Source organism: Macaca mulatta, chromosome 4 (genome assembly GCF_049350105.2).
Source record: "Macaca mulatta isolate MMU2019108-1 chromosome 4, T2T-MMU8v2.0, whole genome shotgun sequence".
Classification (NCBI taxonomy): Eukaryota; Metazoa; Chordata; class Mammalia; order Primates; family Cercopithecidae; genus Macaca; species Macaca mulatta.
In genome coordinates, this window is record NC_133409.1 from 145,938,898 (window position 1) to 145,954,450 (window position 15,553).

At 47.2% G+C, this 15,553-nt stretch overlaps 1 protein-coding gene across 10 annotated transcripts in view; it reads right to left on the reverse strand.

Annotated features, from left to right (window-relative positions):
- Positions 1-483: 483 nt before the first annotated feature.
- The window catches only part of PNPLA1 (patatin like phospholipase domain containing 1), a 74,129-nt gene continuing 59,059 nt past the window's right edge, over positions 484-15,553 (reverse strand). For 5 of the 10 annotated variants that reach the window (XM_078000207.1, XM_078000208.1, XM_028847621.2 and 2 more), the window contains 5 exons: positions 12,008-12,616; positions 8,397-8,481; positions 7,075-7,200; positions 3,461-3,566; positions 484-2,745 (listed from right to left, as the gene is read on the reverse strand). In XM_078000207.1, coding sequence (XP_077856333.1) covers positions 2,695-2,745; positions 3,461-3,566; positions 7,075-7,200; positions 8,397-8,481; positions 12,008-12,616 — 977 coding nt within the window. In that variant the 3' untranslated portion in view covers positions 484-2,694. Of the gene's footprint in view, positions 2,746-3,309; positions 3,567-7,074; positions 7,201-8,396; positions 8,482-12,007; positions 12,617-15,553 lie in introns of those variants that run through there. The other 5 variants (XM_078000206.1, XM_078000204.1, XM_078000205.1 and 2 more) reach the window with 2 other exon arrangements.

Below are 15,553 nucleotides of genomic sequence, written 5' to 3' on the forward strand. Positions count from 1 at the left end.
ATACTTGCCCTCCAGACCTGACATTCTACAACTCACTGACTCTCAATGTGACAGTTCATAGTATGTCCAGGAAAATCAGGAGCAGTACTGATTCTACCTTGTCTCTTATTAGTCCCCCAAATCTGGTGCTTAAATTCTGTCACTCAGAGCCAAGATAAAAAATTGTTAGAACACAGCACTAGGTTTTTGGTCCATAAAATGTGGTCTCCAGGGACAGATATTGACGATGTTCTTTCTCCTCTCAGGTGACACATGAGTATTTGTTCCTCAGTCCCCGAAGGCTCACCCTAATGCTCCAAGGATAGCAGGAGGAGGCGACATTATTATCCTCCTCTCACAGATGAGGAAACAGAGGCTCAGAGTGGGGAAGCGCCTTGTTCACAGTCACACAGCCAGATACAGACAGAACCCAGCCAGGATCAGGCTCTGATAACTCCTATTTTAGTGCCCTTCCCTCCACTTATGATCTTATCCATTAGTTCATTTATTCAACCAATGTTTATTGAGCACTTACTGTGTACCAGCTCTGGTGCTAACTGTGTGGAATACACAAATGCAAAAGACATAACCCCTGCCCTCAGGATGCTCACAGGCCCCACTGGTTATGGGGCTTTTGTGCCAATATGAATATAGGGCACCATGTGTGGGTGCTGTGGAGGGGTGGGGCCCCTCAACTCCCACCGTAGATGTTTTTGGTGTTTTTCCCCCAAGTGCTGGCAAGTATGTAGAGCAACACAGATGGTTTTTACAAGAGCACTGAGGTGCATGGAGGTCCTGCTGCTTTGCATGGCTTTAAAAAGGTGGGCAAGTAACATCATAACATAATTAACCTCATTCCCTCCCTCTGAGAAGTCAGAAGCCTAAGTGGGTGAGTCAGAGATAATGGGGTCAGCTGAGAACCGGTTGAGCTGGAGGTGTGAACTGGAGGTGTTAGCTGGGTTACAGCGGGGTTGTGCTGTGGGTATCAGTCAGAGGTGCTTGTCTGGAAGAAAAGACAGCATTCTGGTGTTGCCCCTGGTACAAGCGAAGCCTCCTAGTTTCAAAGCACAGTGGCTGACATGTAATAATCCATTCATGTTGATTAGGAAAAAAAAGAGAAAAAGGAGAAAGAAACTAGTTTGGGTTGCCAGATTTAGCACATAAAAATACAGGAGACCCAGTTAAATTTGAATTTCAGATAAATTATAAATAATTGCAATATTGAGGACATACTCTTACTAAATAATTATTCATTGTTTATCTGAAATTCAAATTTAACAAAATGTCCTCTATTTTATCTGGCAACTCTGAAACTAATGTAAGAACAATTATTTTAATTACCTCAAAACAAGAAAAATAATTAACCCAAGTGAAGGGAACAAGTGGATGTATTAATACTTTAACATAAATGACATTAAGAGCATCTGAGCTCTAAATACAGACTTTGAATTAAAACAATAATTATGATTAAGTTCTAGTCTTCCTTGGGTCCCAGGGAACAAGCATTCCTGGGCTGTGCAAAAGAGGCCACTCTCCTCCCCCTAGTTCCCAGGCCTCAGGCTTCTGCAAACATGGAGGCCACTCCTGGAAGAAAGGCCTGCGGCCAGGCGGGCCTCTCTGGTCAGTCTCCCCCCAGCACACACCTCCAGCTGCTTCCTTTGGCTGGTCTGGTCACAGATCAACCAGAGTAGGCAGAGGATGCAAGACCCCTGGGACTTTGACCCTTTTCAGGCTCTCAAAGGTACATTTTATTCCCTGAAATGGCCATGTTAAGTGGGGTCTGTTGCCACAGCTGAGCCCCAAGCCCCTAAATCCCCAACCCCACCAGGCTTAAATTTGCATATGGCCTCCTCAGGCTCCTAAGGCCAGTTTAGCATCGTCCTCCACCCATTCATTCTGGGTTTTGCATTTCAGGATTTGGTAAGCAAATGTACCTGAGGCCTGTGGGCAGCTGGGGCTTCCTTGCTGGGCCTGGCGGGGACTGGAGATTGTCTGCTCTCTGGAGAGGTGGGGGGCAATTATTTTCTGGACAGGCTGGAAAAATTGAGGCTGAAGTTGTCTTCCTCATGGAACATTTTCACTGAGGTGTGAACAGCAGACAGAGAGTTAGCCCTCATTTGTGTTGGCTGCAGGGGAGGGACATTTGGCCTCCTTCTTCCTCTACAGCCACCCAGGACTTCAGGGCAGCCCGTCTCAACACTGCAGCACCACAAAATCCCAGGGGAGCTCGAAAGATCTGGATGCCTGGGCTGCCTGAGCAATTTCAGCCAGTGATTCCAGTGACCAGCTCAGGCCAAGCCGTTAGTACACTGTGAGAATTAAAAAACAAACAATAGAACTTGGGCTCCTGCCACCACAGGAAAGAGGGAGTGTGTCGTTGGCTCAGTCCTGCTGGGCCCCCAAGAGTTTTGCCCTTGGACAGGATCCTGGGGAGAATAGAAATGATCCGGCCCATCTCAAAGAAGCAAGCTCAGGCCAAGGTTGGGAGGAAGGTCCATGAGCGCCGATCAGTGCTGGCGTCCATCAGTCTGTCCAGAGTAGGGCAGTGGAAGGGTTGAAAGGATCGCAGGGAAGCTGAGATGCTCACCCTGGAAGGGAAACAGATCTTGCGCACCACTGGGACTGGCAGTAGGTCTTGCCCCCGGTCCTCAAAAAGGCCTAGAGTCAGGGGAGTGTGCCGGACAGCAGTGAGAAGCAGGCTTGGCCTCAGGATCCTCAGGTTCTCTCCCATTCCAGCTCCAGTTCTCTCTCACGGCTCACAGCTTCCTAGGAAAAGGACAGATTTGTCATTTCTGAGTCCCCCATCTAGGGCTTCCCTAACCTGAGTTCCACCAAGGATCACCCTTACAGGTTCATACACCTTAGGCAGCCCTGAGCAAGTAGCCAGGCCTTTTATAGCCAATGCACGGAAATTGGAAATCTCAAGTTACACCAAAAGCCAGTTAGGGGGTTCATTTCATTACCCAAGGGTCTTTTGCTGCTTGCAAATGTAATCTCCAGTGGGAGGTGATACAAGGGTGTTTGAAACATCATTCCATGTATGAAAGTTCAACAGATACTTGTTTTTTTAGGAAGGGGATAGGGCTGGAGTGGTCTCCGGATGGCTGAGTACAGTTGTACAGAGTTTACAGTATACAAGGATACAGTGCCATATAAAGGGGGTAGGCGATTCGTAGACTTATGCATGTCTTTGCATGTTCTTTGTAGTTTTCTAGCAGTTGTCAGTCAAGTATCTTACTCTAACAAAATCAGTATATTATGACAATTTTCCAGTGGCTGGTAGTCAGGTTCTCCAGGAAGAAGTGCTATTTTCTTAGTACACAAGGTGCTGCCTGGGCTAGTGTTGACCTTGACTGTGACCAGGAAGGGAAAGGTGGGAGAAGAAGAGGAGTTGGATCAATGAGACCCAGGAGTCACCACAGCATCCCAGAACAGGACAGGCAGTGTCTGCCTTCCAAGGTCATCCTAAGGAATTCCACACCTCAGGGCAGCTGCATTCCTGGATCCGGCTGGGATGAGGTCTGTAGGTGAGCCAAACTGTCTCAGAAGTGGAGAGCAGAGGGAAGTGGAGTGGGCAGGGAGCAGACCTGGATAGGAGAAGCCGAGGAAGAACAGGTGAAAAGAAGGGAGACAAAAGGGAGAATCAGAAGGCCTCATTTCCAAGCCCTACCTCCACCTGCTGTGTGAGTTTGGGCAAGTAACTCGCCCTCTCTAGGAAAATGGAGGAAAACACTTGCGGAGCCCAGAAAAACACTGGGATGTGGACTTGTACATTCCTGGATGATTTTCAAATCTCCATAAATTTCAAATCTATCATTCTGTTGCTTAGACCCTGCAATGACTCCCCAGCACCACATGGGAAGTCCAGCCTCATTAGCCGGTCATTCAAGCCAGCCTGACCTACCTTCCACCACATCTCCAAGTTCACTTCCAGGCCTCTCCGCTACCTCCATCCTTGCAACCGCAGTTAACTGCTTGCATAGACTATTTCCTTGTTCTGGGCCATCCCATGTGCCTGGAATACCTTCCCACACCCCCATCCTCAGTCTGACTAACTTCTGCTCCTCTTCCACACCTCCACCAGGTTCCCTGAGATCCCCAAGCTAACAGAGTGAATTAGCTGCCTCTCCTCTGTGCTTCTCTTCCATAGTAATCCAGTGGTTCTCAAACTCCAGCGTGCATCAGTCATCTGGTGGACCATGCACAATACACACTGCTGGGCCACAGCCCCGTTTCTTATTCAGCAGGTGCAGGGTGAGCCCAAGAATCGGCATTCCTAAAAGCTCCTAGGAGGAACCACGCATTCAGATACCCTCTCTCTGCTCCTTTGTCTTGTGCCCCAGCCTACACACTGCCTGGGACCCTCCCAAATGTCCCATACAGGCCTGGGCACTGGTCATAAGGTCCTGACATGTCTTTGTTACCAGAATCACACAGGACGCTTCCACATTCAGCCTCTCATTTAAGTCCTAAATAACCATGGGTTGAAGGCAGGGCCGATGTTATAGAGAGAAACTGAAACTCCCACTGAGTAACTTGCCAGAATGGAGAAACCAGTGCTAACCTCTGTGACTTCTGACTCCCACTCCAGTGCTCCTACCACCCTCATACGCTGTGTCACTGAGTTGGAACATCAGGACACTGGTGACAGACAACCTGGATTGGGATCCTGGCTCTGCCACCTACCAACTGTGTGACTTTGGGCATATTACTTAACCTCTCTGTGCCATGGTGCTGGGCACATAAGTACTATGTAAACTGTAGCTATTATTATTACACTCACATTGTAATGGGGGAAATTACACAGAAACTCAAAGAAAAGGATCTCTTATGGTGGAAACGGCATCTCACAGACTTGGTAGGAATTAGGAGGATTTGGGGGCAAGATGGGGTCCTCCTTCTCCACTTGTAGCCTGTAGGCAGCCTCTCAATTTCTCAGTCTGTCTCTTCACTTTGAGGCCAGTGACACAATTCAGAGTCAGATGACCACTGAACTCTTACTGGAGGAGAGCCAAGGCTAGCAGAGGAAAGCTAGGCTGATACGTACACCCACCCACGCTCCAGGAGAAGAGCAAGTCTGGCATCACTGCTGGTCCTAGAATGAAAGGGGCCTGGAGCAGACTTAACCCAGCCTGCAGCCTAAATACAGCTATCCCAGCCAACACATAGCCCCATGAAAGAGAAACACAAATGTTTGTCCTTGTAATTCACTGAGATTTGGGGGATTGTTTGTTATGCAACGTTATAATAACAGCAATAACTGACTAATACAATTTGCATCAGAGTATGAATTTCGACCTCTGATTAAAAAGCAATACTGATTAGTGTGTGGGACATCTACACTTTAGCTTTTGTTCTAGCCTCTCTCTGCTTGTCAGCAGGGATATCAGCTGGGGACTCGAAGTTTGCACAGGACTAGCCCATGGATGTGACAGTAGTTGTAGTTTGGGAGGAAATGAGCAGGTTTCTCCTCTTCCTGAATCACTCCCCGCTTCTCTATCCCTAACATTTTTGAGCTTCTCTTTTCTACCCCTTACCCCAGCCTTTGGAATTGCTTAAGACCATCAGTTGGTAAATTGCCACCTCCAGGCAGGCTCATCATCTGTTCTGTGAAAGAACGCAGCAGACAACCACCTGCCTGGTGCAGGAGGTGTGACCCAATGACAACAGTGCTTCCCACAGTTTATGAATGTTGTCTTGTTTGTTTCTGTCACAGCCTGTTTCTTTGTAAAGCACCTTCATTCCCAGAAGGTTTGTCGACCAAAGTGGCTCTTGCTGAATTTGACAGTTCCTGCTTCTCTGCTGCAGTGGGAAGAGAGCTGGCCCTGGAATCAAGGAACTGGAGCCTGGGCTTGGCCTCCAGATAGTGCTCCTAGCCCCAGGGAGGCTCCCCACACCCACCGCAGACCTGCCTGGCTTCCCACGACCGAACTTGAGCATGAGCTCCTAGAGACAGAGATAAGGACACTCAAAGGTCAGGAAAGCATTGGGGCTGGATATCAAGAATGAGTGAGAAGAATCCCAGGCTGGGATTGTTGATCCCATGAACCCAGGGACCTCTAGCTGCCATCCTGCACGGTCCCTTACCTACCTGTCATCCAGAAAGAACATGTGGTTTGTTCCACTTCCTGCAGCAGCTCTGAGAATCTCCTCCTACCATACTGCTTCCCACCACTCACCAAGTGCATTGCTTAGACTTCGAGGTGGGTCTTTGGCCACCAGGTGAGCCTCTGACCCTTGTCTGTCTGATAAATCCCTGTGCTCATCCAGGGACCCCACTTGGGACAAGAACAACCAGGAAGGATGTTGCTCAGAATGATTAGAGGTTTCTCTGACCAACAAAGACTTGAAGCAAATTAAATAGCAGTGTGGGTCTGTTCCATTCAGAGAATACTGTGTTGCCCAGGCCAGACTCCAACTCCCGAGCTCAAGCAATCCTCCCGCCTCAGCCTCCCAAATAGCTGGGACTACAGGCACATGCCACCATGCCTGGCCAATTCAGAGAATACACTGATAACCCAATGAAATAATTGTAAATAATACCTGGCTTGGTTTGAATTTGAGGCTGTCATTTGAATTTGTGAGTGTGTTTGTATACCTGCATGAGCCTTTAATTAAAATATGATGACTCAGTAAAAAAAAATTAAAACTTGGTTTAGGTGAGGCTTAGAGCCACCGTGACTGGCCTGTCTAGTTTTGTTTTTAAGTAGCATCTCTTCAGAAGCAGAGAGGCAACCAGCTAACCTCTGGGAATTATGTAAACATAACATCTACTTATTGTGAGCTATTACACATGCTGCATTCTATGAGGCAATTTACATCATTGATCACATTAAACTCTCACAACTTTGTGAAGTGGTATCATCCCCATTTTACAGGAAATGGAGGCTCAGGGAGAGCAAGTGTCCCAACCATGATCCCTGAGTGGAGTTGTGGCAGAGCAGGAATTTTATGTCGGATGTGTCTGTTCCAAAGCCCAACCTCCCACCCCTCCACTACTCCTCTACTCTCCCCTCCATTCCTCAGAATCTCCCTGAACACAGTTCCCAAAGCTGCTCCTCTCCGTGGGATTTAAGGAACATTAGTCATTCTCACTGCACTTTGCCGCTTGGTTTTTTGGATCGCAGATGTCTTGGGAAACCTTTTCTGGTGCCACTTGTCTTTTGCTTGTTCTTCTTGAAGACCTTATTCACCCAGTTTGAGTCTTCAGCAGGGCTCTCCCTAGGCAAAGAGATTAAGTGGTTCATTATGGGCCTGGCCTGGGCCCTCCAACATCCGGGCCTGCTCAGCTCCGCAAGTGGGCACACCCGTGCTATGGTTCTCAACCCTGGCTGAGCATTGGATTTCCCAGCAAACTTTTAAAAATATAATCAATGAATATTTATCTAAGTAACATCATGTCCATGAGTCAACTGAAACTCAGACTTTTATACAGTTATACGTAAATTTAAAAAGGTTTAAATTATGTGAACAAAATGCATAACTTATGCCTAAGCTCAAAATTGTTAAATTCATACAAACTCTTTCAAAAAGTTTTATGGTTAAAATTATACTTAATGTGGGAAGCAGGTAAATTCTAATACGCTTGATGTGAGAGAGAGTGCAAACATTAAAAGCAAGAATGCCTCGGGCCCTGCTCTCTCAATACCTGCAGCTGTGGTCATGGAGAAACCCAGCCACTGCCAGAGTGGTCCCAAGGCAGGGAGGGATCAGAGGGGGCTGGGGTTGTGGGGAGAAATACCCTCGACCCAATTTCTGATCTCCTGCGGTGCCTCCCCCACTGCCAGTACAAACGGCATTCAGCCAGCAAGGGAGCCTGGGTAATGTGGTCCTCAGGGATGTTTTAAAAAAATGCAGATCCCCAGGCCCTCTCATAGTTATTGCAAAGATACAATGGAGTGTATGTTGCACAACCCAGACACTTGATGTGCATAATAAAAAAGATTTTCTGGGGACAGTCTACAGTCTAGGACTATCAGGTCATTATGAGGCTAATAGAAAATAGTTCGAGTAAGGAAGGCCTTTGATAGAGATCCTTAATTCATGCCATGCAGGAGCTGCCTAAGGCTGGGAGGTAGGATGCCTGCAGGCCTTCTTGAACGGTGGTATCACCGGAGAATAAAATATGAGGGCAGGGGATGCGCATTCTCACACTGCACTCAGAGAAGGAGCATTCCCAGCGTGCAGGAGAAGAGAATGACATCAACACGGACAGGCTCCTTCCCCACACACTGCCCTCACTGAACAAGAGAAGGCGGCTTTGTGAGACGTAAAGGGGTGGACCTGTAATCACACAATCACACACACCAGAAAAGGATCCCAGGGTTCCTGGGGCAGCTAAGGTGGTGGAAGATATGGCTTAGCCGGGCTCCCTTCTCCTGCCCAAAGGAAAGAACGTGCTCCATGGAGAAACTTACATGACATAAGGCTTGCTGACGGTTTCCTTCACATGAACCAGAGGCACGGCGCTTTTTGGATTTGAAGAGACAAGAGGAGCTACAGCTAAAAGTAAAAATATAGGAAACGAGAGGGAGATGGGGAGGGGGGATATGGAGTCATTTTTGAAATAGCAATAGTAAGTAAATGAGAAGGTTTAAAAACAGCAAAGAACTCTCTTGTCCTCAAATTCTCATCTTTACAACCAGAGTCATGCTGTGAGACTTGACTGAGATGCAGGCCTGCGGCATCTGTGGAGGGGCTGACTCAGACCCTTGGTGGAACATTAGAAACAACTCCCAGGGAAAGTGCAGTGGCTCACGCCTGTAATCCGGCACTTTGGGAGGCAAAGATGGGTGGATCACTTGAGGCCAGAAGTTCGAGACCAGCCTGGCCAACATGGTGAAACCCTGTCTCTACTAAAAATACAAAAATTAGCTGGGTGTGGTGGTGCATGCTTGTAATCCCAGCTACGTGGGAGGCTGAGGCAGGGGAATCACCTGAGCCCCAAAGGTTGAGAGTGTAGTGAGCTGGGAGTGGGATACTGTCTCAAAAAAAAAAGAAGGAAAAGAAAAAAATAGCGCCCTCACAGAAAGCAGTGTGTTAGGGAAGGTTTTCAGGAAAATCCCCTGGAGGGGGCTGGACTTTCCATCACATGCTTCATGTAATGCTTTTTGCTTGTTTCTTGGAACAGAGTATTAATAGTTTCACAACCGTTGCTCTTAAGTGAGCTCTTTGCATGTTTCTAATGAGTATGGGGGTACATAATATATGAAGGTTAATATGTAATTATGTATTATATATAAATAAAAGTAATATAAAGTATATGTAGGTTCCTCTGAAGTTATTTTGTTAGAGGCCTGTTGTATGTCCCTAACTCTCCCAAATCTATTCACATTGAGGCTTGTCCTTCTGTTTTTGGATTTTCCTAGGGCTTTTAACAATTTTCCTGTTCCCCAACGCCACCAATGGCCATCATTAAATGACTGATACTACTAAACTCTAGGGCAGGGGTGTCCAGTCTTTCGGCTTCCCTGGGCCACACTAGAAGAAGAATTGTCCTGGGCCACACAGAAGATACATTAACAGTAATGATAGCTGATGAGCTAAAAAAAAAAAAAAAATCCAAAAAAAATCTCACAATGTTTTAAGAAAGTTTATGAATTTTTTATAGACTGGTGCATTCAGAGCCGTCCTGGGACACGCATTGGGTAAGCTTGCTCTAGGGCGTCTCAGCTCTGCCTAACTCGCATAGATGGCCTAGGATGTCACCGTTGAGGCTCAGTTGTAGGCTATAACATGGTTTCTCAATCTCAGTACATGCTATTGACACTAAGAGTTAGCGCTTTTTACAGAGGCTATTCTGTGAATTACAGGGTATTTTTCAGTGTCCCCAGCCTCTAACCACTAGGTGACAACCAAATGTCTGCAGACATTGCTAAATGTCTCCTGGAGACAAAATCACTTCCAGTGGAGAATCACTAGACTATATATGCCCTCTATCCACCCCCAATATGAGTGAAGATGCCAACTTGGGGCCCAGGATTGCTCAGGTACGTGAAGATGGCCACCTTCATGCACAGGTATGATTAATGTAAAATAAATGTTTTGCATTCAACAGGAAATAAGAGAGCAGGTAAAACACTGTGACCTATTTTCTGACTCTTTTTTTTTTTTTCTGAGACGGAGTCTCACTCTGTCGCCCAGGCTGGAGTGCAGTGGCAAGATCTCTACTCACTGCCACCTCTGCCTCCCTGGTTCAAGTGATTCTCCTGCCTCAGCCTCTTGAGTAGCTGGGACTGCAGGTACCTGCCACCATGCCCGACTAATTTTTTGTTTTTTAGTAGAGATGGGGTTTCACCACGTTGGCTAGGCTGGTCTCGAACTCCTGACTGAAAGTGATTTGCCCGCCTCTGCCTCTCAAAGGCATGAGCCACAGCCTAATTTTCTTAATGGCCTTTTGTTTCTGTCTCATTAAAAGAGTCAAAGTAAACCTGTTCCAAAGAAAGGGCATCTCTGCCAACTTGGGGCTAATTCCCAGAGGAGGAGACATTGCCGATCTGTGACGTTTACTATAATAGCTCTGGAAATTTGGCTGAGGACCATGAGCACCCTACAATCTGGCTTCAGTCCCTCATCTGGGTCTCTGTCCCTCTGTCCCCACCCAGACCATCCATGGTGGCCACACACATGTCCTCTCCTTCCTAAAGTACCTTGAAAGTACCCTGCACATCCCTGCACTGCAACTGAGCGTCTTAAATAAACAAAATCGGAAATGCTCTTTCTACTCCATCCCATATATCCCACAAACCATGATGTTCAAAATCCTGCCCATTTAAACTCACCTGTCACCTCCAAGAAGCTTTTCATACTCCCCCTGATCTCCTGCGGTGCCTCCCCCACTGCCAGTACAAATGGCATTCAGCCAGCAAGGGAGCTTGGAGGATCTTATTCTCTACGAATACCCTCCAACACTGTGTTTTTGTTAGTTATATAGTACTTAATACTTCCGTTTTGTTTTTTTTTTTTAATGGATTTTCACTCTTGTTGGCCAGGCTGGAGTGCAATGGAGCAATCTCGGCTCCCTGTAACCTCCAGCTCCTGGGTTCAAGTGATTATCCTACCTCAGCCTCCCAAGTAGCTGGGATTACAGGCATGCACCACCATGCCTGGTTAATTTTTGTATTTGGTAGAGATGGGGTTTCACCATGTTGATCAGGCTGGTCTTGAATGCCTGTCCTCAGGTGATCCACTCACCTTGGCCTTCCAAAGTGCTGGGATTACAGTTGTGAGTAACCACACCCAGGCCCTGACTGTATTTTTGAGGTTAGTATCCGTGTTATCTCCTCTGCTGAAAGGGAGATTTCCTGAGTAAGGAATTGAGAACAGTTTATCTTTGCAGCCTATATAGGGGTGCTTCTGAAATCATCTGTAGTAGTAAGGAACCAGTTTTTAAAAAATTTCTTTGTAGTCTAACAAACTCGTACTTTTGTGAAATACAATGCAAATAAATTAGTAAAAAATGGTCAAGCTCCAGGATGTTGTGGCAATACCTTAGTGCTACAAACATTTCTAAGTGATTACTCTTAATTTCTGCATTCACTCCGTGGTGGGCTAGTAACACACAGTTGAGGGCTGGATTGGTCTGCAGACCACTCTTTGAGTAGCATTGCCCAGCACAGCAGGTTTCACAGTAAAAATCTACTGGCCCAGTGGTCTCAAATGTGAGCAGGCAAAAAAATCACCTGGAGAGCTTGTAAAAAAGACAGGTGGGCCCCACCTCCAAAGTTGGTGATTTAGTAGGTCTGCAATAGGACCTGAGGATTATAATTTCTAACAAGTTCCCAGGTGATGCTTTTGCTGCGGGTGGGGGGACCACACTTTGAGAAGCACTGCACCAAGGGAATGAACCAATGTCCTTTATACTGCCCCCTTGTGGCGGAATGTCCTCATAATGAACAGAGGCGCTGAAGCTCACTGCTAACTTCATCCATGCACCCCTAGAAAAGCAGTTATCGGCCCTGGTGTCCTTGCTCTCTTGCCGAGGGTCTCCAGGAATGAGAAAGCCATAAGAAGCCAGAAGGGTCCATACCTTGGGGCTGTTCTGGGCCTAGTTCCTCCACAGGTGGCTGAGCAGAGAAGGCTGAAAAAGAACCTCGGGGCGGTGTTTGAGGTGCCCCCACAGTTGAAGGCCCCAGGGGTGGCCTGGGTGAAGTGAGTGCCTGAGAGTGTGGGGATCTGGGTGGTGATCCAGACGGTTGTACCTGCTGCTGAGGTGACACAGGTGACAGTCCAGGTGGTGTGGTGGGCAGTGATGAGCCAGGTGTGGAGCTGGGTGGCTTGTGCACAGCTGGGAATGATACAGGTGGCATGTTAGTTGGAGAAAGTGGCGTTGAAGAGGCCAGTGGCTGCGCAGGTGGCTGCTCAAGTGGAGAGACTGGTGCTGAAACAGGTGACTCGCATGTGGATTCAAGTGTCTGCACAGGTGGGGACACAGGCGGACTGTGGCCGCCCCTTCCATCCCCTTTGGGAACCCACTCCGTGTGAGGTCGTGGGGCTCCTTCCAGACTGGCCTGCTGTGCTTGAAGGCTTGGTTGACTGCGTTCAGGGCACTCATTGCCAAGGGCGAGTTCTATCTGGCAGTACACTTCCACCCGGGGGAAAATCACTCTCTTGGAGGGAGAATTAAGATAAACAGCATCTAGGAGAAACAACAGCATGGGGTGTTACTCAGCCCAGGCAGCAGCATGGCTTTTGCGAAAATGGTTTCTTGAGTTATTTTCCTAAACAGGATCAGTGCTTTTCAAAGGTCTTTCTGTACTTACTTGAATTTATCGTGAGTGAAAACAAACGTGATGGTTCCTGGCACTTACGGTGTAGTGTGGGGGAGCAGGCGTTGCCCACCCAAATCATCTAGAGTTTCAGCTGAGGCAAGTGCAGGAAGAGAGGAGTGTGGTGCTGTGAGAGACGGCAGGTCATCTGAGGGACTGGCAGTGAGCAGAGATATGAAGGGCACGTGGCCCAGGATGGTCAGGGCGGGGTGGTGAGGGTGTTTCAGCAGAGGGAACAGCACACACAAAGGCCACAAAGTTTGAGGACACTCCAGGTGGTGGGGGCCTGAAAGGTCAGTGTGGGGTGAGGGGACCATGCTGGGGGAGGAGGCTGAGGAGGCAGCAGGGGCCAGACCATGTCAGGGCTGTAGGCAGCAGCTAAGATCCTTGGTTTTCATGGCAAGCATTATTGTAGCACGACTTTTAGGCAGGGGAGGCAACCAGCTGAGGCTGGTTCTGAGAAGGTCACTGTGGTTGTAAGACTCTTGAGAAAGGTAAAAGGGTTGCTTGAGTCTGAAGCTGAAGCTTCAGTGAGCCATGATTGCGCCACTACACTCCAGCTTGGGTGACAGAGTGAGACCCTGTCTCAAAAACGATGGGTGGGGGAGGGGCATTTATCTAGACCATACAACAGCCCTTAAATAAGAAAACAAATAATTCAGTTTTTAAAATGTGTAAAAGAGCCAACTGAAAGGGCTCTCGATGGCCAAAGCTGGAACAATTTGAGGAAAAAGATAAAGTAGTATTGAATAATAACCCAAAGTATAACATAACCGTGAATCTATACTGATATAAACATATGATTACCTAAGTAAGTAAATCAGGGAGAAGAGAGAAAGCTCCCCTGCAGAAGAATTCTAAATAATTTGTGTAGATACTTGACCCTTTAGGGAGTAGAGCATAACTTCTCACTCCTTAAGTATGAGCTGTGCACAGTGACTTTCTTCTAAAGACTGCAGTAAGGATAGAGGGAGAAAGAGTACTTTACAATGGAGAAACCCAATGGACGCTACCTCAGTCAGGTGGTCACAGTCAACATCAGCAGGGATACGTCACGTTGGCAGCATGTGCCTGTGAGGTAATGCAATGTGAATGGCACCTTACCTCTGTGGTCTCCTCCCCAGAATTCACAACCCCAGCCTAATCATGAGAAAAACATCAGACAAACCCCAACTGAGGGACATTCTACAAAATACCTGACCGATAGTCAACTCTGTCAAGGTCATCAAGAATAAGAAAAATCTCTGTAATCCCAGCACTTTGGGAGGCTGAGGCGGGTGGATCACGAGGTCAGGAGATCAAGACCATCCTGGCTAACATGGTGAAACCCCGTCTCTACTAAAAATACAAAAAACTAGCCGGGCATGGTGGCGGATGCCTGTAGTCCCAGCTACTCGGGAGGCTGAGGCAGGAGAATGGCGTGAACCCAGGAGGCGGAGCTTGCAGTGAGCTGAGATCACACCACTGCACTCCAGCCTGGGCGACAGAATGAGACTCTGTCTCAAAAAAAAAAAAAAGAATAAGAAAAGTCTGAGAAACTGTTATAGGCAAGAGGAACCCTAGGAGATGTGACAATGAAATGTAATATGATCCCTGGGTGAGGGTTCTTGGAACAGAAAAACGAATTAGGTAAAAACTAAGAAAACCTGAATAAGCAATGGCTCTTACTTAAAAATATATCAAGACTGGTTCGTAAGTTGTAACAAATGTACTGGACTGAATACCATGGTATGTATGTATCATTCTGTAACATATAACAGATGTGAAACAAACACCCTGTATTATTTTCACAAGTTATCCATAAATCTAAAACTACCCTAAAAACACAAAGCTTATTAAGAGTCTAGGTGAGAAATGTGCAAAAGAGTGGAACGAATGCTTCACCAAAGAAGATCTATGGCAGGCAAATAGGCAAATGAAAAGATGCTCAAAGTCATTAGTCATTAGGGGAATGCAAATTAAAACCACAATATGTTACTGACATGCACCTCTTAGAAGGGCTAGAATGAAACATTCTGAGCATTAATTAAAAAGACCAAAAGTTGGCCGGGCACGGTAGCTCAAGCCTGTAATCCCAGCACTTTGGGAGGCTGAGACGGGTGGATCACGAGGTCAGGAGATCGAGACCATCCTGGCTAACCCGGTGAAACCCTGTCTCTACTACAAAATACAAAAAAAACTAGCCGGGCGAGGTGTTGGGCGCCTGTAGTCCCAGCTACCCGGGAGGCTGAAGCAGGAGAATGGCGTGAACCCAGGAGGCGGAGCTTGCAGTGAGCCGAGATCTGGCCACCGCACTCCAGCCTGGGCAAAAGAGCGAGACTCCGTCTCAAAAAAAAAAAAAAAAAAAAAAAAAAGACCAAAAGTTTTGGAGGAATGGGAATGCTCATCCACTGTTGGTAGGAATGAAACATGGTACAACTGCTTTGGGAAACCATTTGGCAGTTTATTAAAAAGTCAAACATGTATTCTGGTTATATATCCAAAAGAATTGAAATAGCATCTGGAAGAGACATGTATACATCCATGGGCACTGCAGCATTATCCACAATAGCCGAAAGATGGAAGCAACCCCAGTGTCCCTTGTCAGATGGATGGACAAAGAAAACGTGGAATATATTTAGCTTTAAAAAGGAAGAAAATCGGCCGGGCGCAGGGGCTCACGTTTGTAATCACAGCACTTTGGGAGGCCAAGGCGGGCGGATCATGAGGTCAGGAGATCGAGACCATCCTGGCCAAATGGTGAAACCCCATCTCTACTAAAAACACAAAAATTAGCTGGACGTGGTGGCATGTACCTGTAGTCTCAG